At 43.3% G+C, this 22,505-nt stretch overlaps 1 protein-coding gene across 3 annotated transcripts; it reads left to right on the top strand.

The window, feature by feature from the left end:
* Nucleotides 1–1,887: 1,887 nt before the first annotated feature.
* On the top strand, nucleotides 1,888–22,239 carry LOC140197425 (natural cytotoxicity triggering receptor 3-like). Of its 3 annotated transcripts, none has more exons than XM_072257390.1 (5): nucleotides 1,888–2,189; nucleotides 7,701–7,757; nucleotides 14,791–15,141; nucleotides 18,270–18,614; nucleotides 21,518–22,239. In XM_072257390.1, exons 2-5 carry the CDS (start codon nucleotides 7,715–7,717, stop codon nucleotides 21,673–21,675), a joined length of 897 nt encoding a protein of 298 aa, XP_072113491.1. In that variant the 5' UTR covers nucleotides 1,888–2,189; nucleotides 7,701–7,714; the 3' UTR covers nucleotides 21,676–22,239. The 3 variants fall into 3 exon arrangements, with proteins under 3 accessions (XP_072113491.1, XP_072113490.1, XP_072113492.1); XM_072257389.1 differs by having other exon boundaries at nucleotides 21,515–22,239; XM_072257391.1 differs by lacking the exon at nucleotides 14,791–15,141 and having other exon boundaries at nucleotides 21,515–22,239.
* The last annotated feature ends 266 nt before the right edge of the window (nucleotides 22,240–22,505 follow it).

Genomic DNA, 22,505 nt, shown 5'->3' with positions numbered 1-22,505 from the left:
GTGTTGAAAACATGCTGTTGACACTAATTGCTCATTGAAGTGTATAATCTACATCATATCAAGTGCTCTTCAGATAATTCCTAATTATACTGAGCGTCTCTAGCTCTACGACTCTTACAGACAATAATTTGTAGACAGTCCCCTCCCCGGTTAACTTTCCAATAAAATATCTATTAGAAAATATAAATATCTGTCAAGAATGGATACCTCTGCTCAAAAACATAGAACAGTATAGCACAGGAAAATGCTCTTCACCCATAATATTGTACTGAACGAACTGAATTGGTAACAGAGCAATTCGTGAGTTCGTCCAACGTCGACGTCGATGAGGACCTCGACACCATTGGTGTCGAGACTAGCGCGTGGTTTGGATTTAAGTGGGGGAGCGTTGCGTAGCGTCAGCCTCACTCTCTTTTCCCAATTCCCATCTGGATCCAGTGGCAAGACAGAGTCGAGACGGCTGGAGATGGTACTAGGGACGGTGGATGATCAGGACGCCTTCTGTGTCTTGTCTTGCTCTACACATTCCACGACGCTTGCAGAGACCGCCTTCTTGACCGTTGGACCCTCTCAATCTGTCTTGTCCGCTCAACCCGCCGGAGTCTGTCTGCAGATGCTGGGATAGACAAGCAAATTGTAACATATAGCTCATAACAAACTTCTCTTGGAATGATGTGTTCCTGTGGCTGAGTGATCCACCGGCCTGGACATTATGGCGGTCCGAGCGTTTAAAGGACATTTCAGGTACTAGATTCTAGAGTGTGCTGGAATCTGAGCATTCCTGGCCCCTGGGTGATCGTGCAACAGAGGCAGACATGGCCCGTGGCTTTATGTCGAAACCACGACTGATGTCATTGGTGTTAAGAGGTGCAGGTAGTACAGTATTCTGCTGCACTTGCTCCACAACCACAGAATTTTTCACATTAAATAAACCCAGTTTCACTCTTAATGTTTACACCAACTGTCTCTAGTGACTTCCTATTTAAGAATCCCTGTCAGGTAGGAAAAAAAATCCGCTTACATAACTAGCCATAATTTTGTCAACTAGGCTAGTAGGATTTTAACAGTAATTAGACCAGGGGCGTGCTAACTTTATGCAGAGCATTAGGTGTTCTTTAGGCCTTTTTTGCTTTTAATCCAAGTTCTCGAAGTTACAATGTCACTTCAAATGCCGTCAGGGATTGCATGACTTTTCAGAGGGAAGTGAAGCTAAAACTTCACTTCAAAGTTCAAAATAAATTATCTTGAGCTGCACCTGGTTCCTCTCCTCTCAGCCCTGCGCCTCTATCTGGCTACTGGAAAATTAGACAAGCACAGACCTCTCAGGGAGCTTTATAGTCATTAAGTAAAGACGCAACGCACACAAAATGTTGGAGGAACTCAGCAGGACAGGTAGCGTTTATGGAAAAGAGTACAGTCGACGTTTCGGGCCGAAACCCTACATCAGGACTGGAAAAACAAGATGAGGAGTCAGAGTGAGAAAGTGGTTCTTCCTTCCCTCCCTTCACTTTTCTTCCCTAACTCCTCGTCTTTTTTTTTTTCCAGCCCTGATGAAGGGCCTGGGCCCGAAACGTCGACTGTACACTTTTCCATAAACGCTACCTGGCCTGCTGAGTTCCTTCAGCATTTTGTGTGTGTTGCTTGGATTCCCAGCACCAGTTCGTTCATTGAAAAGGGTTGTGTTTGATGTAGTTTGTTCAGATGTGGAAAAAAAGTACAAAAATACTTTAGTGCAACGAAGCCCTATTTAACCTATCTAATTTATTCCGGCGTTTGCGCGTCACAATTAGCGCCTCCTACTCCGCTGCATTTGCCCTATTAGACTTCACGTCCAGCACATTGGCCTTTTTTTAAGAGATACAAAGCGGATCACCTGCCGCACCGCCCAGCAACCCAACTATTTTAGCCATAGCCTAATCACAGGGGACTAACAGTACGGTTTTAAACTGTGGGAGGAAACCGGAGCACGCTAATCCCTCGCGCTAACGGGAAGGACCTACAAACGTTCTGACAGAAATGCCGAATTGAATTCCGAACTCCGACGGCCCGAGCTGTAACAGCGTCAAACTAACAGCGACGCAACCATGGTTTCTGTACTAATTGACCCAACCACGCTACATGCTCACTGAATCGTATCATATTGCTTTTCCTTTGGCAAGAAAGTTCCTGCTCAATTCTGCACGCGATTGGTAGGTGAATATTTATGACCTCTATTTTGAGCTCTTCAGTTACTATATCATTTTGTTTCCGCATTCTTAGTATTAATCTCTCTCGTCATCATGCACAGACTTTTAACATCCTCTCCCCTGCAGCAAAGCCCTACTGTCTGCTCATTCTATTTCGACAATTGTTAAAATAAGATGAGCCGTCTCCCATATGACCACAGTGAATATATAAATCCGGACACAGAGTTTGAACGCCGCACAACACATAAATAGACCCGTCGGACACCGAATCCGCACAAACCATCAAACACCATTTGCGCTAATCACTTTTTAAAACACTCTTCGAACATTCTAATAAGCCTGCTTCACGTACCCGCACACTAGGTGTAATTTAGATCAGCCAATTAACCTGTCAACTCGCCAGGCCCTTTGTGATGGGGAGGGGAAACCGGAGAATCCGGGGGAAACCGGTATGGTCACATGGAAATGAAATGCTGAAGGGGAACATGAGGGGAAACTTTTTTCACCCAGAGGGTCGTAAGACCGTGGAACAAACTGCCAGCACAAGTGGTGCATGCGAGCTCGGTCTCAATGTTTAAGAGAAGTGTGGATAGGTACATGGACGGGAAGGGTGTGGTGGGCTATGGTCTAACTGCAGGCCGATGTGACGAGGCAGCTGAAATAATCTGTGCTGTACTGTATAACTCTATGGAAAAATATAAACTCCAGAGAGTACTAGATGTGAGAATTGAACCCGGTTTATTGTGAGATTGCAGCTCATCTAGCTGCAGCCGTGTACTACTATTTTAAAGGAAGATGCCCCCTGTGGTATTTGAACATGTGGCCGCAATGTCTAATGCCGGAAATTAGTCCCTGATCCAGGCAATTAACAGCTACGCCACCACTAGCTGTTTTTTTGTTTAGAGCTGCAAGAGTTAACAGAGGTCATTACATACGTACAAATCTCTCTTTTACTTCAAACAAACGGATTATATTTCAATTTGACCCATCCGATGCTTGAGTTTGTAGTCCACATTTGGCGTCTCTCATTTCGCTACATTTGAACTTATTAGCATTAACTTCCACCGCAGCTTGCTGCTCTGCTAATTGTCACGTAGTAAGGAAGTGGATGTCTAAATTGCTATCGGTAGATTAAGAGCACTCTTAACTAATCGCAACAGCGATGGGAGGAAGAAACGTCAGAAGACCTTAAATTGCAGATGACCTGAAGTAAATGCAAAGCAGATACGAAGAAAATGACGAGTAATATTGTTCCACATTACATACCACAGGCAGGGATTTCATTTTCAATCCCCTTGGCTTCAACAAGAAAATGCTGCTGTGCTATGCTTATGATTGGACGACTACCTTCTACGTTTAGAAGTAATTTTACCTTTCCATCCCGAGGAGGATGCAGCGAAGATTGAGAAAGTACCCATCCACGTGCTAAAGTATGACTCTTGAAGTAAGTTGGTGGGGTGGGGGGGAAGGAGTGCACTGCTTGAATTAACTGCAATATGATCAATATCGCTAAATTACCTTTGTAGCTGCAAGCCTTGTGGACACATAGTGAAAACATTGTCGAAAAGTGGTTGCCAGTTCCTTTTTTCGTTAAAAAGGAGGAATTGTGAACTAAATAATTGTAGTCTGAAAGTGGACAGACGTGCTGGAATCAGTTAGGAATAGACTTATAATGGGACAAATCTCCACAGGGTCAGTCAGCATGGACTTCCTCATCCAAGGACTTGACGGACTAGACTGATTATATTATTCCCATTCGGAAGTAACAAGACGGATCGATGGCCAGCGTATTTGATGTCTTCTACGTGGTTTTAACAAGGTTCTTGGAAGGTCCCGAAAGAAGTTTGTTGATGAAGGAAGAAAAGCCACATCTAAGGGAACTTTGGAAATTTGGGCCGGAGTGTTAGGAAGCAAAGAGTAAGAGTTATCGGGTGTACTTGTGACTGGTCGGCTGTTGTCAGTGAAGTGCCATAGGAATCAACACTAGCTTTCTCAGTTTTTCGTTTGTAATGGTTTAGATCGTAGCCAAGGGAAATGGTCACTTTGTAGGAGGAAATTGACGGTTTGAGACGGAAAAGGCAAATGGAATAAACCCCAGAGAGGTAGATTGGCGCCGTGTGGCAAGGAAATACATAGATAAATTATATGTAACCACAACTCCTTAAGTATAGCAGGGCAGGCGAAGCAATGGTTTAAAAGGAATACAGGGTGATTTTCTTCATAAGATGAGGTATGGCATATAAAAGCGAAGTAATTAGGCCAAAACTGTCTTCAATAGAATTCACGCACTCAAAATGCTGGAGGAACGCAGCAGGCCAGGCAGTATCTATGGAAAAGTGCAGAGTCGATGTTTCGGGCTGAAATGCTACATCAGGACTGGAGAAGCGTCTCGGCCCGAAACGTCGACTGCCTGGATTGCTTGGATTTCCAGCATCTGCAGATTTTCGCCTCTTTGTGATCCTGATGAAGGAAGTAAAACCTCTTCTAAGGGAGAGATTTCAGGTTGTATATTGTATACATTCTCTGACATTAAAATGAACCAATGAACCATTGAATTACAGGAGGACTCACTTCAACATAGTACATGAAAGATGCGATAAAACTGAGAATAGTTAGAAGGGCTTAACAACGTTTCTGGCCTTATTGGAAATAAGTAGTTGTGAGGAAACATTGTCCCCCTCTCCTTTTAACAAAGGATACTTAAAAGGTATTTACTTTAGCCATATAAATTATAAGGACATAACAGCACATAAGGCTCCTACGGAACAGTTATTACCCTTCAAACATCAGGCTCCTGAACCAACGTGGACAGCTTCAATCGTCTCAATCTGAACTGATTCCACAACCTATGCCACTCACCAGCCTGCCAGAGAAAATATCTCGTCTGTACAAAATGACACAGTCATATGAGTGGCGTGGGGCTATTTTGATATCATGTTAGTGAATTGAGGTGTAAGTTTCTTTTCTTTGTTAATTCAAATCCAAGCAATTTAAAATTTGGCGAAGGAAAATAAAACTTAGCATTTAAAAATTACTGTATGAAGTCTATGGAATTAAGGGAAACAAGTAGTGAGATCTTGGAAACTGTACAGATTGAAAAGAAGAAGGTGCTTGCTATTTGAGGCAAATTAAAGTGGATAAGTCCCCAGAACCTGAGAGGGTATTCCCTCGGACCCTGAAGGACACTAGTGTTGAAATTTTCAGGGGTCCTGGCAGATATATTTAAAATGTCGGCGTCTACGGGTGAGGTGCCGGAGGATTGGAGAATGGCTCATGTTGTTCCGTTGTTTAAAAAAGGATTGAAAAATAATCCGGGAAATTATAGGCCGGTAAGTTTGACGTCGGTGGTGGGTAAGTTATTTCAGGGAGTACTAAGAGACAGAATCCACAAGCATTTGGATAGACAGGGACTTATTAGGGAGAGTCAACATGGCTTTGTGCGTGGTAGGTCATGTTTGACCAATCTATTGGAGCCTTTCGAGGAGGTTACCAGGAGAGCGGATGAAGGGAATGCAGTGGGTGTTGTCTACATGGACTTCAGTAAGGCCTTTGACAAGGTCCCGCATGGGAAGCTATTTAGGAAAATTCAGTCGCTAGGTATACATGGAGAGGTGGTAAATTGGATTAGACATTGGCTCAATGGAAGAAGCCAAAGAGTGGTAGTAGAGGATTGCTTCTCAGAGTGGAGGCCTGTAACTAGTGGTGTGCCACAGGGATCAGTGCTGGGTCCATTGTTATTTGTCGTCTATATCAGTGATCTGGATGATAATGTGGTAAATTGGATCAGCAAGTTTGCTGATGATACAAAGATTGGAGGTGTAGTGAACAGTGAGGAAGGCTTTCAAAGCTTGCAGAGGGATTTGGACCAGCTGGAAAAATGGGCTAAAAATGGCAGATGGAGTTTAATACAGACAAGTGTGAAGTATTGCACTTTGGAAGGACAAACCAAGGTAGAACATACAGAGTAAATGGTAAGGCACTGAGGAGTGCAGTAGAACAGAGGGATCTGGGAATACAGATACAAAATTCCCTAAAAGTGGCGTCACAGGTAGATAGGGTTGTAAAGAGATCTTTTGCTACATTGGCCTTTATTAATCAAAGTACAGAGTATAAGAGCTGGAATGTTATGATGAGGTTGTATAAGGCATTGGTGAGGCCGAATCTGGAGTATTGTGTTCAGTTTTGGTCACCAAATTACAGGAAGGATATTAATAAAGTTGAAAGAGTGCAGAGAAGGTTTACAAGGATGTTGCGGGGACTTGAAAAATTCAGTTACAGAAAAAGGTTGAATAGGTTAGGACTTTATTCCCTGGAGCGTAGAAGAATGAGGGGAGATTTGATAGAGGTATATAAAATTATGATGGGTATAGATAGAGTGACTGCAAGCACGCTTTTTCCACTGAGTCAAGGGGAGAAAAAAACCAGAGGACATGGGTTAAGGGTGAAGGGGGAAAAGTTTAAAGGGAACATTGTGGGCGGGGGGGCCTTCTTCACACAGAGTGGTGGGAGTGTGAAAAGAGCTGCCAGACGAGGTGGTAAGTGCGGGTTCTTTTTTTAACATTTAAGAATAAATTGGACAGATACATGGATGGGAGGTGTATGGGGGGATATGGACCGTGTGCAGGTCAGTGGGACTAGGCAGATAATGGTTCAGTACAGTCAAGAGGGGCCAAAAGGCCTGTTTCTGTGCTGTAGCTTTCCTATGGTTTCTATGTTATCCGGTATACTTGTTACAGTATCATCAAGATCTGAATTTCCCATTCACCCAAAATTCCCTGGGCCATTTTTATGGAATTGGCACAATTCCAGAAGATTTCTAAATATACTATATCTTTTTGATCAGTCTAGAATGTATCTGTATGATTAGGTTAGCTTTGTTCTTTTTCTCTGTCTTCAGCCCACTGCCTTTCACCCACCAGTCCAGATCTCAGTGGGTTGGGGGCAGATTTGCATATGCACCTTGTATACTACATATTGTGGTTTGTACATGGACTTATTTGGGCGCCGGATTTATTGTGTCCAAATATACTGGTCCATATACAAATACGGACCTATATATTTGGGCATAAGAACCGTGACGACTAGATTTTTCATGAAATGGTGAATCAATAAATTGTAATTTTTCCGTTACAGAGTTACAGGACGGGGGAGGGGACTTTTAAAAACTATCATCAGCATCATTACGTGCCGTGTCGAATGACGTGGATGATCATGGTCTATGGCCATGATTGTTCTTGGCAAATCCTACAGAAGTGGTTTGCCACTGCCTTCTTCTGTGAAGTGCTTTTTCCAGATGAGTGAACCCAGCCATTATCAATACTTTTCAGGACATGTGATATGCACCCGCTGCTCATACAACCACCCACCGTCTATAAAATTCTATGCAATAGATTAAAGTGCTTTAATGTGAGTGGAGTTACGAAGAAGATTGGTAATCTTTGCCAACACAACCATATTATTTAGTGAACTACATTAATGTGTGGGCAAGTGATGATCTTCAGCCTTCATTTACAGGTGGCCGCCAAACCATGCTGTGGAGTACGATCGTTTTGTCAGTGCTGTTGTTCAACGGTAAGTAATGCAGTCACCGAGTCTCTTCCCACATTGCAAAGACATATCGGTTAGTAGGTTAGATGGCCATTTTAAATTGACTTGCGATTAGCCCAGGGTTGAATAGGTAAGCTGCTGAGCGTCGCGGCTCGTTGGGCCAGAACGGCCTGTTCAGCGATGTATCTCCAAGTAAACAAGCGAATATAAAAATAAGAATATGTGTACTGTACAAGATAATAGAATAGTACAGCACAGTACAGGCCCTTCGGCCCACAATGTTGTGCCGACCCTCAAACCCTGCCTCCCATATAAGCCCCCACCTTAGATTCCTCCAGATACCTGTCTAGTAGTCTCTTAAACTTCACTGGTGTATCTGCCTCCACCACTGACTCAGGCAGTGCATTCCACGCACCAACCACTCTCTGAGTAAAAAACCTTCCTCCAACATCCCCCTTGAACTTCCCACCCCTTACCTTAAAGTCATGTCCTCTTGTATTGAGCAGTGGTGCCCTGGGGAAGAGGCGCTGGCTATCCACTCTATCTATTCCTCTTATTATCTTGTACACCTCTATCATGTCTCCTCTCATCCTCCTTCTCTCCAAAGAGTAAAGCCCTAGCTCCCTTAATCTCTCTCTCTCTCTCTCTCATACACACACACACACACACACACACACACACACACGAGTCATAACAGATAGCAGGTACATAATTTCCGTATCAAGCACGCTACATGACGCCCAGTTAGAGTATTAAAATCTGCTGCAACTCGCTTGTTTGGTTTTGTAAATATCAATTATTAGCCAGTATTTTTTCACAAAGAGCCCTGTATTTCCATGAGTATCGAACAGTGACGTTACATATTAAAAAGTGATACCTATTTGAACCGTAGTGTACAAAGGCTGTTGCAAATCTAGTCAAGAAGAAAAGAAAAGCTTACGAAAGGTTCAAAAAGCTGGGTAATGATAGAGAGCTAGAAAATTAAAAGGCTAGCAAGAAGGAGCTCAGGAAAGAAATTAGGAGAGCCAGAGAGGCCATGAGAAGGCCTTGGCGGACAGGATTAAGGAAATCTCGAAGGCGCTCTACAAGTATGTGAAGAGCAAGAGGATCAGATGTGAGAGGATAGGACCAATCAAGTGTGACAGTGGAAAAGTGTGTATGGAACCAGACAGATTGCAGAGTACTTTGCTTCAGTATTCACTACGGAAAAGAATCTTGGCGATTGTAGGGATGCCTTACAACGGATTGAAAAGCTTGAGCATGTACCGGGGAATTATAGACCGGTTAGCCTAACGTCGGTGGTGGGGAAACTGCTGGAGTCAGTTATCAAGGATGTGATAACAGCACATTTGGAAAGCGGTGAAATGATCGGACAAAGTCAGCATGGATTTGTGAAAGGAAAATCATGTCTGACGAATCTCATAGAATTTTTTGAGGATGTAACTAGTAGAGTGAATAGGGGAGAACCAGTGGATGTGGTATATTTGGATTTTCAGAAGGCTTTTGACAAGGTCCCACACAGGAGATTAGTGTGCAAACTTAAAGCACATGGTATTGGGGGTAAGGTATTGGTGTGGGTGGAGAGTTGGTTAGCAGACAGGAAACAAAGAGTGGGAATAAACGGGACCTTTTCAGAATGGCAGGTGGTGACTAGTGGGGTACCGCAAGGCTCAGTGCTGGGACCTCAGTTGTTTACAATATATATTAATGACTTGGATGAGGGAATTAAATGCAGCATCTCCAAATTTGCGGATGACACGAAGCTGGGTGGCAGTGTTAGCTGTGAGGAGGATGCTAAGAGGATGCAGGGTGACTTGGATAGGTTGGGTGAGTAGGCAAATTCATGGCAGATGCAATTTAATGTGGATAAATGTGAAGTTATCCACTTTGGTGGCAAAAATAGGAAAACAGATTATTATCTGAATGATGGCCGATTAGGAAAAGGGGAGGTGCAACGAGACCTGGGTGTCATTATACACCAGTCATTGAAAGTGGGCATGCAGGTACAGCAGGCGGTGAAAAAGGCGAATGGTATGCTGGCATTTATAGCGAGAGGATTTGAGTACAGGAGCAGGGAGGTACTACTGCAGTTGTACAAGGCCTTGGTGAGGCCACACCTGGAGTATTGTGTGCAGTTTTGGTCCCCTAATCTGAGGAAAGACATCCTTGCCATAGAGGGAGTACAGAGAAGGTCCACCAGATTGATTCCTGGGATGGCAGGACTTTCATATGAAGAAAGACTGGATGAACTGGGCTTGTACTCGTTGGAATTTAGAAGATTGAGGGGGGATCTGATTGAAACGTATAAGATCCTAAAGGGATTGGACAGGCTAGATGCAGGAAGATTGTTCCCGATGTTGGGGAAGTCCAGAACGAGGGGTCACAGTTAGAGGATAGAGGGGAAGCCTTTTAGGACCGAGATTAGGAAAAACTTCTTCACACAGAGAGTGGTGAATCTGTGGAATTCTCTGCCACAGGAAACAGTTGAGGCCAGTTCATTGGCTATATTTAAGAGGGAGTTAGATATGGCCCTTGTGGCTACGGGGGTCAGGGGGTATGGAGGGAAGGCTGGGGCGGTGTTCTGAGTTGGATGATCAGCCATGATCATAATAAATGGCGGTGCAGGCTCGAAGGGCCGAATGGCCTACTCCTGCACCTATTTTCTATGTTTCTATGTAGATATTAAAAAAGAGGATGTTCAGGGGCTTTTGGAAAGCATCCAGCTGGATAGGTCTCCGGGAACGGAAGGGATGTACCACAGGCTACTGTGGGAGGCGAGGAAGGAGATTGCTGAGCCTCTGGCAATGATCTTTGCATCATCAATGGGGACGGGAGAGGTTACGGAGGATTGGAGGATTGCAGAAGTTGTTCCTTTATTCAGGAAGGTGAGCAAAGATAGCACAGGAAATTATAGACCAGTAAGTCTTACTTCAGCGGTTGGTAGGTTGATGGAAAAGATCCTGAAAGGCAGGATTTATAAACATTTGGAGAGGCGTAATATAATTAGGAATAGTCAGCAAGGCTTTGTCAAAGTCACGTCGTGCCTTACGAGCCTGATTGAATTTTTTGAGGATGTGACTACATACACTGATGATGGTAGAGCTGTAGATGTAGTGAATATGGATTTCAGCAAGGCATTTGATAAGGTACCCTATGCAAGGCTTATTGAGGAAGTAAGGAGGCACGGGATCCAAAGGGACATTGCTTTGAGGATCCAGAATTGGCTTGATCACAGAAGGCAAAGCGTGGTTGTAGACGGGTCATATTCTGCATGGAGGTCACCAGTGGTGTGCCTCATGGATCTGTTCTGGGACACCTTCTTATCGTGAATTTTATCAATGACCTGGATGGTGAAGTGGAGGGATGGGTTAGTAAACTTGCTGATGAAACAAATATTGGAGGTGTTGTGGACAATGTGGAGGGCTGTCAGAGGTTACAGTGGGACAGTGATAGGTTTCAAAACTGGGCTTAGAAGTGGCAAATGGAGTTCAACCCAGATAAGTTGAGGAGGTTCATTTTGTTAGGTCAAATACGATGGCAGAATATAGCATTAATGGTAAGACTCTTGGCAGTGTGGAGGATCAGAGGGATCTTGGGGTCCAAATCCATAGGACACTCAAAGCTGCTGCGCAGGTTGACTCTGTGGTTAAGAAGGCATACGGCGCATTGGCCCTCATCAACCATGAGATCGAGTTTAAGAGCCGAGACGTAATGTTACAGCAGTATGGAACCCTGGTCAGACCCCACTTGGAGCACGGTGCTCAGTTCTGGTCATCTCACTACAGGAAGGATGTGGAAACTATAGAAAAGCTGCAGAGGAGACCTACAAGGATATTGACTGGATTGGGGAGCATGCCTGACAAGAATAGGTTGCGTGAACTCGGCCTTTTCTCCTTGGAGCAATGAAGGATGAAAGGCGACCTGATTGAGGTGATTAGATGATGAGAAGCATTGATCGTGTGGATAGTCGGAGGCGTTTTCCCAGGGCTGAAATGGCGAACGCAAGAGGACACAGTTTTAAGGTGCTTGGAAGTAGGTACAGAGGAGTTGTCAGGGGTAGGGTTTTTACGCAGAGAGAGGTGAGTGCGCGGAATGGGCTTCCGCCGACGGTAGTGAAGGTGGGGCGGTATAGGGTCCTTTCAGAGACTCCTGGATAGATACATGGAGCTTAGAAAAATAGAGGGTATGAGTAACCTTAGGTAAAAATTTCTAAGTCAGTACTTGTTCGGCACAGCTTTGCGGGCCGGAGGACCTGCATTGTGCTGTAGATTTTCTATGTTTCTATGTTATTAAAAAAGGCTATGCACATACTGGTTCTCCAGAGTCAGTTCAGAAGCGACTAGCCAGGAATAAATTCAGTAACTTGATTTCAGATTTTAACTCTTTCTACTGAAACGGTCGGGTGGGATGGGGCGGGGGGTGGGCAGAGACAATGCAATTATACAGGACTTAGAATTAACTTCTGCAGCCTTCGGGTAATTCATGTTGCTGGGATATAAGATGTTGTTTGGATTGACCGATCTCCCCCTGCTTTTAATTGCAGATGTGTAACAATTAAAAGTGTTATCGCAAGTTACAAATAAGACATAAATATGTTCACCGCAAAGCACATCAGATTCATGCCGCTATAGATTCTCCCTGATGCACAGGCAGCAAGCAGGGTGTGATTTGACTAAGAAACACAGAAGCTAGATAGGTATGGTCTCTTTGGAACCAAATAGTAACAGGGTAATAATAAAATTCAAATTGATAGTCAGTTTTTGTTTTGCAACATATGTTAGCATGTCAGCATTGTCCTTTACGCGTTAGAACATGTGCTTGGGAGGAGATGCCAGGAGAAATCGTCCGGTGTTTCTTTACTTTAGACAGATCAAAGGAATATGTAGACTTGGGTAATCGAAGCCCGAGGCTGCGAATCCACGAGTCCACAGGAGACTGCCGTCCTGGGATTAAGGCATATGAGTGGCGGGGAGAAGGGAGGGAGGGACGTGTCTTGAACTGCTGCTGTTGCTTTACCCCTTGTCATGTTCTGTTTGTTCTGTTTTGTGTTGTTCGCCTCAGCATGGTGGACATGTTATTGGCGCTGGAGTGTGTGGCGACACTTACGGGCTACCCCCCAGCACGTCCTGGTGTGTGTTAGCCGTTAACACGAATGACGTAGTTCTCTGTATGTTTCAAAATACGTATGACAGTTATATCTTAATCACAAACAGGAGGTATCAACTGGCCGCTTTACAATAACCACTCCATTGAAAGTTTGGTTACTGTTGATTCCTGGATGACAAGTTGAAATCTAGTGTAAAAACCTTAAGCTGTTCTATGCACGGCTCAGTAGTAGTCTAGATAACTTGGTGAAAAGTTTCAAAGAAGGGGGTTTACCTAATTGTGTTATTGCAACCGCTATTGCCAAATTAAAGAAGATCTTGTAATTAATCTTAAATAAATTAAGCAGCTTGGCGATTTTATATCGCTGAATGTGTCCTCCCCCACGTCAGATAGATGCAGCAGTTGAAAGAGCAGCATCTATTTTCTCTGTACTATCACAGTAACCTGGCTTGGAAAACGCAACCTTTTATCCCCATTCGTGCTTAGCTGGGCGCAGAGTATCATGGCGCTGAAGTTGTGACTATTAGCGACAGGCGAAGGACCGAACTTTTGGAGGATACTTTTCTTGTTCCGCTGCCTAGGTAAAGCTTTCACAATAAATCAGGAAATTATAGGGCGGTGAACCTGACATCAGTAATGAACGTTATTGGAAGGTATCCTAGAGGAACGGATATATATATATTTGGAAAGAAAAAGAGGAATTAGTGATGGTCAGCATGGCGTTGTCTGTGGTATGTCCTACCTAACCAATCTTATAGTTTTTCCCGAGGACGTAACCAGAAAAGTTAATGAAGGTAAGACGATGGATGCAGCCGACATGGACTTCAGCAAGGCACTTGGAAAGATTCCACATGGGAGTTTGGAAAGGTTCGGACGCTTGGTATTCACAATAAGGTAGTAAATTGGATTAGACATTGTCTTTGTGGGAGAAGCCAGAGAGTGGTAGTAAATAATTGCTTCTCCGATTGGAGGCCCGTCATTAGGGGTGTCACAGGGATCAGTGTTGGGTCCACTGTTTTTTGTCATCTATATCAATGATCTGGATGGTAACGTGGTTAATTGGATCAGCAGATTTACGGGTGGCACCTAGATTGGGAGTGTAGTGGACAGCTCAGGAGACTTTTAGTGCTTGCAATAGGATTCGGACCAGCTGGAAGTATGGGCTGAAAAATGGAGACAAGTGCGAGGCGTTGCACTTTGGTGGGACCACCCAATGCAGGTCTTATACTGTGAAAGAGTTCAGTAGAACAAAGGGATCAGGGAATACAGGTCTATAGATTAATTAAATTGGCGTCACGGGAAGATAGGGTCATAAAGAAAGCTTTTGCCACGTTGGCCTTCATAAATGAAAGTATTGAGTACAGGAGATGGGATGTTATATTGAAATTGCACTTGATGTTGATGAGGCCTAATTAGGAGTATTGTGTGCACTTACCTATAGGAGAGATGTAAACAAGATTGAAAGAGTACAGAGAAAATTTCACAGAATGTTGCCGGGACTGGAGGTCCTGAATTATAAGGAAAGATTGAATAGGTTAGGACGTTATTTCTCGGAACGTAGAAGATTGGGGCGAGATTTCATAGCTGTGTACAAAATGATGAGGGATATGGATCGGGTAAATGCAAGTTGGCGTTTTCCACTGAGGGTGAGTGGGACTACAACAAGTCGTTGGTTAAAGGTTAATTGGTACATGAGGGGAAACTTCTTCACGCAGAGATCGTGAGAGTCTGAAACGTGTTGTCAGAGTAGGTGGCGCATGCGAGCTCGATTTCAACGTTTAAGAGCGGTTTGGATAGGTACGTGGATAGTAGAGGTATTAATGGCAATGGTCTGGGTGCAGGTTGATGGGACTAGACGGATTAAATGGTTCTGCACGGACTAGATAGGCCGAAGGGCCTGCTTTCTGCTGTAATATTCTATTATTCCATGACTCTATGACTCTATATCTAGTTTTAGGAACCGCCGGCATCCCAATAACAATCAGGCAATCGCCGCAGCGTGTTACCGTTGCCGAAGGAGAGACGGTGGAACTATATTGTACTTATATCCGAAATGCAACCCACTTCAGGGGAAATGTGACTGGAACATTGAGTTGGTACAAAGACGTGGAAGACCGTTCCGTTTGCTGCACATGCAGAGGGTATAAAGGTCGCGTTCAGCAAAACAATTTTCCGGATTTTCAAAGGTCATCTATCAGAATCACCCATCTCAGAATGAACGATACGGGAGTGTATTACTGCCAGCTGAATGTTTCCCTGGATGGAACATATCTTGGAAACGGATCAGGAGTCACAGTCATACGTAAGTTTACGCGATGTTACAATCGGGTTCTGTGCTTTACCCACCATTATCAGAATTCGCCCAGTCGGATTCATGCCGTGGTAGAAACACAACCACAAAATATATTTTCATCCATCCTCGCTTTGGGTCCCACTTCCGTACGTTATAACATCAGGATTACTCTGGCAGGCACTACTGTTAATTTCTGGAGAGCAAGTTGAAATCCAGAGAGAAAGATAATTACAGTAGCCTGAAACTCTTTCTTGCGTAGTTCAGTGATAGTTCAGGGATCTCGGCGAAAAGAAAATATGAAGAGGGTTTAAATAATTGTCTTGTTTCAACCGCTGATTCTTTCTTGGTGTTTCGGCCTTGAACTACCTTTGAAATAACGTTTTGATACTAGTACAATTAACGTTAAGTGTCCTATCAATTAACTTTGCATCCATGTTCCCCAAGGTTATGACCTTTCTGCTAAAGGAAACATACTCAGTGGATCTTTTACACCTGTACACCTGCTACTTAATGCAAATATCTAATCAGCCAATCAAGTGGCAGCAACTCAATGGAGACACAGTCAAGTGGTTCACTTAACCGTGGGGAAGAAATGTGACATAAGTGATTTTAACTGTAAAATTATTGTTAGTGCCAGGCGGAGTTGTTTGATATCTCAGAAAGTGTGGATCTCCTGAAAATTTCCCTCGCCACTGCTTCTAGAGTTCACAGAGAATGGCGAACAAATCTTAAAAAAGTGAGCGGCACTTCTCTGTATCTAAGCGCGTTGTTAATGAAAGGGAACGTAGGAGAATGACCAGAATGGTTCAAGCCGACAGGAAGACAACAGTAACTCAAATAATCACGCGTTACAGTATTTCCAAAGAGCATCTCTGAACGTACAGTACGTCGTCGAGCTTAGTGGCCACCTCGTTAGGTACAGGAAATATCTAGTAAAGTGCCGCTGAGTGCATATTTTCGGTCACCCTTCCTGCCGGTCCCATATCTGCGGGTTACAACATCAAAAGTATTCGTCCGGGCACTTTTTAGGTGCGGTTCACGAGGAGCACAGCCGAGCAGCTTTGATATTGAAATTGACATTATGTCGGGATTCAGGAACTGATCGTGTCCGAAGAACTATCAGGCAATCACCTCAATGGGTTATTGTAGGCGTGAAGGGTGTGGGGGCTGTGCAGCTGACTTGCTCTCTCAGTTGGACTGCAAGACCTTCGGGAGGGGTGGTGCGGGGGGGGGGGGGTGGGAGGGGAGAACAATTATAAATGTCAGCCTGTAAAACGAAGTGGAAAGCTATTCCTTTTGCAACACATGCAGCGGGTATAATGGTTGCGTTTTTTATTCTGTTCGGAAACGGAAATGGAACTGCAATCTTGCCGTCAGGTACAATGTTCTACCTACCAGCGTCAGAAGTTGTCCCATCAGATTCAGGCTGTTCTGAATGTCGACCACTACTGTCCACGTATCACTTCCCAGCTTCACAATTCAACCCTCTTTTCCACAACTCACCTCCATAGATGCTGCCTGCCCTGCAAAGTTACTTCAGAATTTTGTGTGTGTGAGACCATTACCGTCCCTTGTCTAAATATATTTACAACTATACTTTATCTCGGTTCCATCGTCGCAGATAACCACGCATGAAATGTCCAGCGAGGTACTTTGTAGACAAGGTTCATGCTTCTGCCTCCAAAGAGTTAATTTCGTAGTGTGCTGACACCGACACAATTAACATGAAAAAAATGTCCTAGTAATTGCCTTTGTACTCATGTATCCCCAAATTATAACTTTTCCACTAATTGTAATAAGGTCTTCCTTCACTCCTTATGTCGCTCCTGTCAACAGTATGCACCTAAACCAGCTGTAAAACCGACTTATCGGCTGAGCTTATTTTATCTATGGATATAAGCGCCTAAATTGTGTGGGCACGTGGCCAAGTGGTTAAGGCATTGGACTAGCGACCTGAAGGTCGTGAGTTCGAGCCCAGCCGAGGCAGTGTGTTGTTCCCTTGAGCAAGGCACTTAACCACGCGTTGCTCTGCGACGACACTGGTGCCAAGCTGTGTCGGTCCTAATGCCCTTCCCTTGGACAACATCGGTGTCGTGGAGAGAGGAGACTTGCAGCATGGGCAACTGCCTGTCTTCCATACAACCTTGCCCAGGCCTGCGCCCTGGAGAGTGAGGACTTTCCAGGCACAGATCCATGGTCTTGCAAGACTAACAGATGCCTTAAAGTGCATAAATTATTACTCCTTATGATTTAAACCTGAATTAAAGCCAAATGGTATTGAATTCGTTCAGAAAGCAGGATAATGCTTATGGCAGAATGATAGGGTTAACGTATGAAGAGCGTTCGATGATTCTGTCCTGTACGCACAGGAGTTTAGAAGAACGGTGGGGGTGGGGAGGGGGTAGGGTGTCTCATTGAAACCTATTGAATATTGAACAGACTAGATAGAGTGGATGTGGAGAAGATGTTTCCTATAGTATTGGCGTCTAGGACCAGAGGGTACAGCCACAGAGTAGAGGAATATACCATATATCCCATTAGGAAAGAGATGCAAGTTCTTGCTTCTCCCTTCCTTTTTATACTGGCTATGTCTTCTGTATCTTTCAGTCCTCTTGACGAGTCTTGATCGAAACACTGATGACATAGGTGTAATTGGGCGACTCGGGCTTGTTGACCATGAAGGGCCAGTTTCCGTGCTGTTCAAAAGTACATTCATTATCCGCAAACTATGGACTGATTTCCTATGGAAACAAGTTTGCCCCATTCAGTCTGTCTGATCACTATTAATTTCACATACCTAAATAAACAATAAAGCCGACATAACAGCTATGCTTGTTTAATCTGTAGATATGAGTGCATAAATAGAACTAGGACAGAGGTATTATTTATAAATAGGACAGAATCTAATCCGGAGTCCAGGCAATGTTTATGACAAATGAGATGATGTACAGTTAATGCTTGCTGTTTACTCCACTTCTATGGAAGGCCATTGCGGTAACCCGGCGTGGGAAACGCAGCTATTAATCTACATTCATGTTTAACTCATTTGAGAACATTATAGTGCAACATTCTGATAATTCATGACGAAGACAGCCACCAAACATTGGCATTCAAATTGTGATTGTTTTTGCTTCCAGGAAACGTCGGAGTCCCAATAACAGTCAGGCAGTGGCCTCTGTGGGTCACTGTTACTGAAGGGGAGACGGCTAAATTGAATTGTACCTTCAGCCAGAATACAGTTCATTCGGGACGCAGACTAATCGGAGCCATCAGTTGGTACAAAGACGTGAAAAGCCGATCCGTTTGCAACATGTGCAGTGAGTATAGTGGTCGCGTTCTGGAAAACACTTCATTTGGCATTCCAAGCGCAACTATCGAAATAAGCGACCTCAAGGTGACAGATACAGGAAGGTATTACTGCCAAGTGGATATATTATTGGAAGGAAAACATTTTGGAAACGGGACGGAAGTCACAGTCATACGTAAGTTTGCAATAATTTGTCTTCATTTCCATAGTTCTACCCACCAATATCGTTCTCCCACAAGATGAAAAACAGCTGCATCAATTTGAAAATAAGCGACAGATATTTGGAATATAATTAATATTTAAAGGTGGTTACTACTGTTCACAAAGTGAGTTAGATGTTCACTTGGACGAGGTTATCGCGCTACTGGTAATGACAAATTGAATAGAGACTGGCATTACCACCTTTTTCAAATTATTTATTAATTTACGGGATGTGGGTATCCCCACCTAAACCAACATTTATTGCCCGTCCCCAGTTGACCTTGAGAAGGTGATGATGGGCTGTCGTCTTGAACCGCTGCAGTCCCTGAGGTGTGGGTACACCCACAGTGATCATAGGGAGGGAAATCCATGACTTTGACCCAGCGACAATTAAAAAACGGCGATATGTTTCCAAGTCAGGATGGTGAGTGACTTGGACGGGGATTTCAAAGTGGTGGTGTTCCCAAGTATCTGTTGTTCTCGTCCTTCTAGGTGGTACTAGTCGTTGATCTGGAAGGTGCTGCCTTAGGAACATTGGTGTGTTGTTGCAATATATTGGACAATTTGTCAGTGGGGATTGTTTTACCCGACCTTTCTAACTAGGCAACAGACGGAATCGCACAACACACGACACAATTTTACAATAGAGGTAACAACTATAATGTTGAGAAAGACGTCAATATTCTGATCCCGCAAGTTTTTCAATAGTTTTTAGATTAAAGTAAGAAAGGCACACGCATGTTGGTTCATACAAGTAGATATTGAACAATACTCTGCTTGGTCTAGGAGCTTGATATCACCTTACAGCCCTTATTAAGATTTGATCGTCATTTCAAACATTGGAAGCTATTTATTCTGGTTATTGGAGCATGTAGCTGCTGAAATTGCAGTAATCCTTACCAAACTAATGGTTGCTTTCTAAAGTTATATCCTCCTATTAGGAATTTAAAACAGAGTCGCAAGAACAAACGTAAGGACATAATCGTAAAGATACCGTGCAAAAAAAAAAAAATACATGGGTCACCGGAGCATTAAAACTAGCTTGACAGCCGTTTTTTGTGGACGAGTTTTTCAGGCCAATTGAGGCAGAGTAAATGGCAGAATATGGCATCTGGGGAAGTTACGTCCAGGTAGTTAAATGCATCTGGATGAAATGACTATAGTCAGCTGTTGCATACTACAATGTACGTCTCCCTTTATTAGAAGTTACTACGATACTCAAACCACCTATCTGGCACCAACAATCATTCCACGGTCAAAGTCTTTTAAATCACATTTTCCTCCATTCTGATGTTTGGTCTGAACAACAATTGTACCTCTTGGCCATGTCTCCATGCATATATGCATTAAGTTGCTTTCACACGATTGGCTGATTAGATACTTGTATGGACGAGCAGTTGTATAAGGGTGACTAATAAAGTGGCCGCTGAGTGTATGTTTAGCGGTGCACATTAGGTTGAATTTGCTCCACTTGTGTCTCCCTGTTGCGCGCACAATCAAATTCTGCGAATAGACAATTCTGAAAATAGCAAATAAAACGTTTGTATAAAGGGATTAGCACTAGCTGAGAAATATTTTTAATAACTCGACGTGCATAAAATATTTTTGGAATACAATGTGACAAGCGCTTCTTTAATTAGGCATACAACATCACGCGTCCATCTGCGGTCAATCTGATTGCAAAACAACGCAATATGCCGGTGATCAGAGATAAGACTGCTTTACCTTTCTATGATAGACATGTCATCTTTAATTTTAAACAATCAAATTAACAGTTCGGAAGTAAATGGGGAATAATAATGGTTCGAAATGTTCAGTGAAAGTCTGTCGTATAAGCAGAGTACTTGGCAGGGTTCTCAAAAGCAAGAGCAGAGAGAAGTGTAGGGAACAGGCAGATAGGCATATACAGAGAGCAAGAGAGATAGGGTTAGACAGAAGCAGAGAGCAAGAGAGAGAGCGAGAGAGAGGGAGGGAGGGAGGGAGAGAGAGAAGGAAAGAAAATGGATAGATAAGACAGGGGTCGGGCAATGAGTATCCTACGTCATTAGCTGTCAAATGCGCCATAGAACGATAAATGACCACAAGATTAAATAATCAGTACAATAAAAACTCAATTACTAATCTCGATAGAGAAAAATTGCTTTAATTGTATTCAATAGTCAATCAATAAATTTACTAGAAAATTAAAACAGGACATTTCAAAATGTTGTCTTATCGCATAGAATGAGCACTTGTCAAATCGGAAGTCATAACTATTCGTTGTTGCTGCACAAAACATGGATGCTGTGGAAATGTTTTGGAAAATGATAAAAAATGTGAATATGAAAGTACTATTAATCAGGGGAGAGAAACAGGTTGCAAAACCTGAGCAGACTTACACCAACGCAAATATGGAAAAGTCCCGTGTTCCTATACAACATAGGAGGAGGCCACTTGGCTTATATGTTCTATGCTGGCCCACGGACTACACCATTTTTCACTAAATCCTCCTGAAACCGACTCTTCCATATTCCTATTAATTATGCTTCACACTATAGGTAATATGCAGTTGTGAACTAACTTACAAATCCGTGTCCTTGGGATGAAAGAGGAAACTGGCACAACTGGGAAGAAACCCATGCTGTAACAGAGATCTTAGTCTGTACGAAAAATGGGGTGGAGAGGGATAATAAATTTGCCATGGTGAAATGGGGGATAGACTGGAAGGGCCGAATGGTCTGTTTACGCTCCTACGACTTATGCTGGCTGCGCGGGATAGCAGCTGTGCTAGAGACGCTGCTTCCCACGCTCTCGATCTGTGTTAGTTTTTTCGCTTATGTAGAAAGATGTAGGCCTCAGAAACGTAATTAGTGATTTTGATTGTTTTGTTATCAGCAGGCATGAAGGCAACAAAAAGCGGTGGAAGGAGCTTACGTTGGCAGCTACTTGAAATGGGAGTGAAACTTATAATATTTCTTGTGATCAACATTGTAACGGTTCTCTTCATCCGTTCCCAGAGGTCTCGCGGAATTGTCAACAGGAACAAATTAATCTAACATGGAATTTCCAAACGGGATAGTAGACTGCTTTTGATGTTGTGTTTATTGCTAATGAGTGAGAATGACTGCATATCTAATTATTAAATACAGAAAAGGACTATTTTATTGCCTTTCAGAATATTGCTCTGTAACACAGCACATATATTACATCCAACGATAGCATCAAAAAATCACGTCAATATACATTAATCCCATATGCCGCTTTAGGCCCGAATACCTCTACGCATTTCCTATCGACTGCCGAAACTACGTACAAGTATCGTAATTATATCTGCCTCTATTGTCTTCTCTGGATGGCCATGACAGATATTAACCACAGATGACATGCTTATATGACATCTTACTGAAAGCTGTATTTTACTAAATATGATTATCCAGTTTACTCTGACTGACCGCGATGGTTAATGGCAGTCGTACTGAATAAAAACCAAAACCTTCCATCCTGCGGGAAGAGAATTACTTGTTGAGCAGCAACAGGGAAAAAAATAACCACGGAAATAACGGGAAACAATCGACAGCCATTTATTGGTTTCTAGACTTGGAAATCAATAAAACTTTAATCTAACGTGTAATTTTAAACGGTTGTGTGTGTGTGTATATCACTAACAAGAGATATCCTGGTATTTTCGATTCAATAAAATGCTAATATCCACCGAAATGAATGAATATATATATATATATATATACACACACACACACACACACACACACACACACACACCTTCAGTGGCCTCGAGAAGGTGCCTCCTGTATGTGTACAATCATGAATTTCTGCTACTGTTGTCATAAGGCGGTGGCTCGGAACGGACCTAAGTGCAAGACACAGA

This window comes from Mobula birostris, chromosome 5 (assembly GCF_030028105.1).
Source record: "Mobula birostris isolate sMobBir1 chromosome 5, sMobBir1.hap1, whole genome shotgun sequence".
Taxonomy (NCBI): Eukaryota; Metazoa; Chordata; class Chondrichthyes; order Myliobatiformes; family Myliobatidae; genus Mobula; species Mobula birostris.
This window is presented reverse-complemented; position numbering and strand designations above follow the sequence as displayed.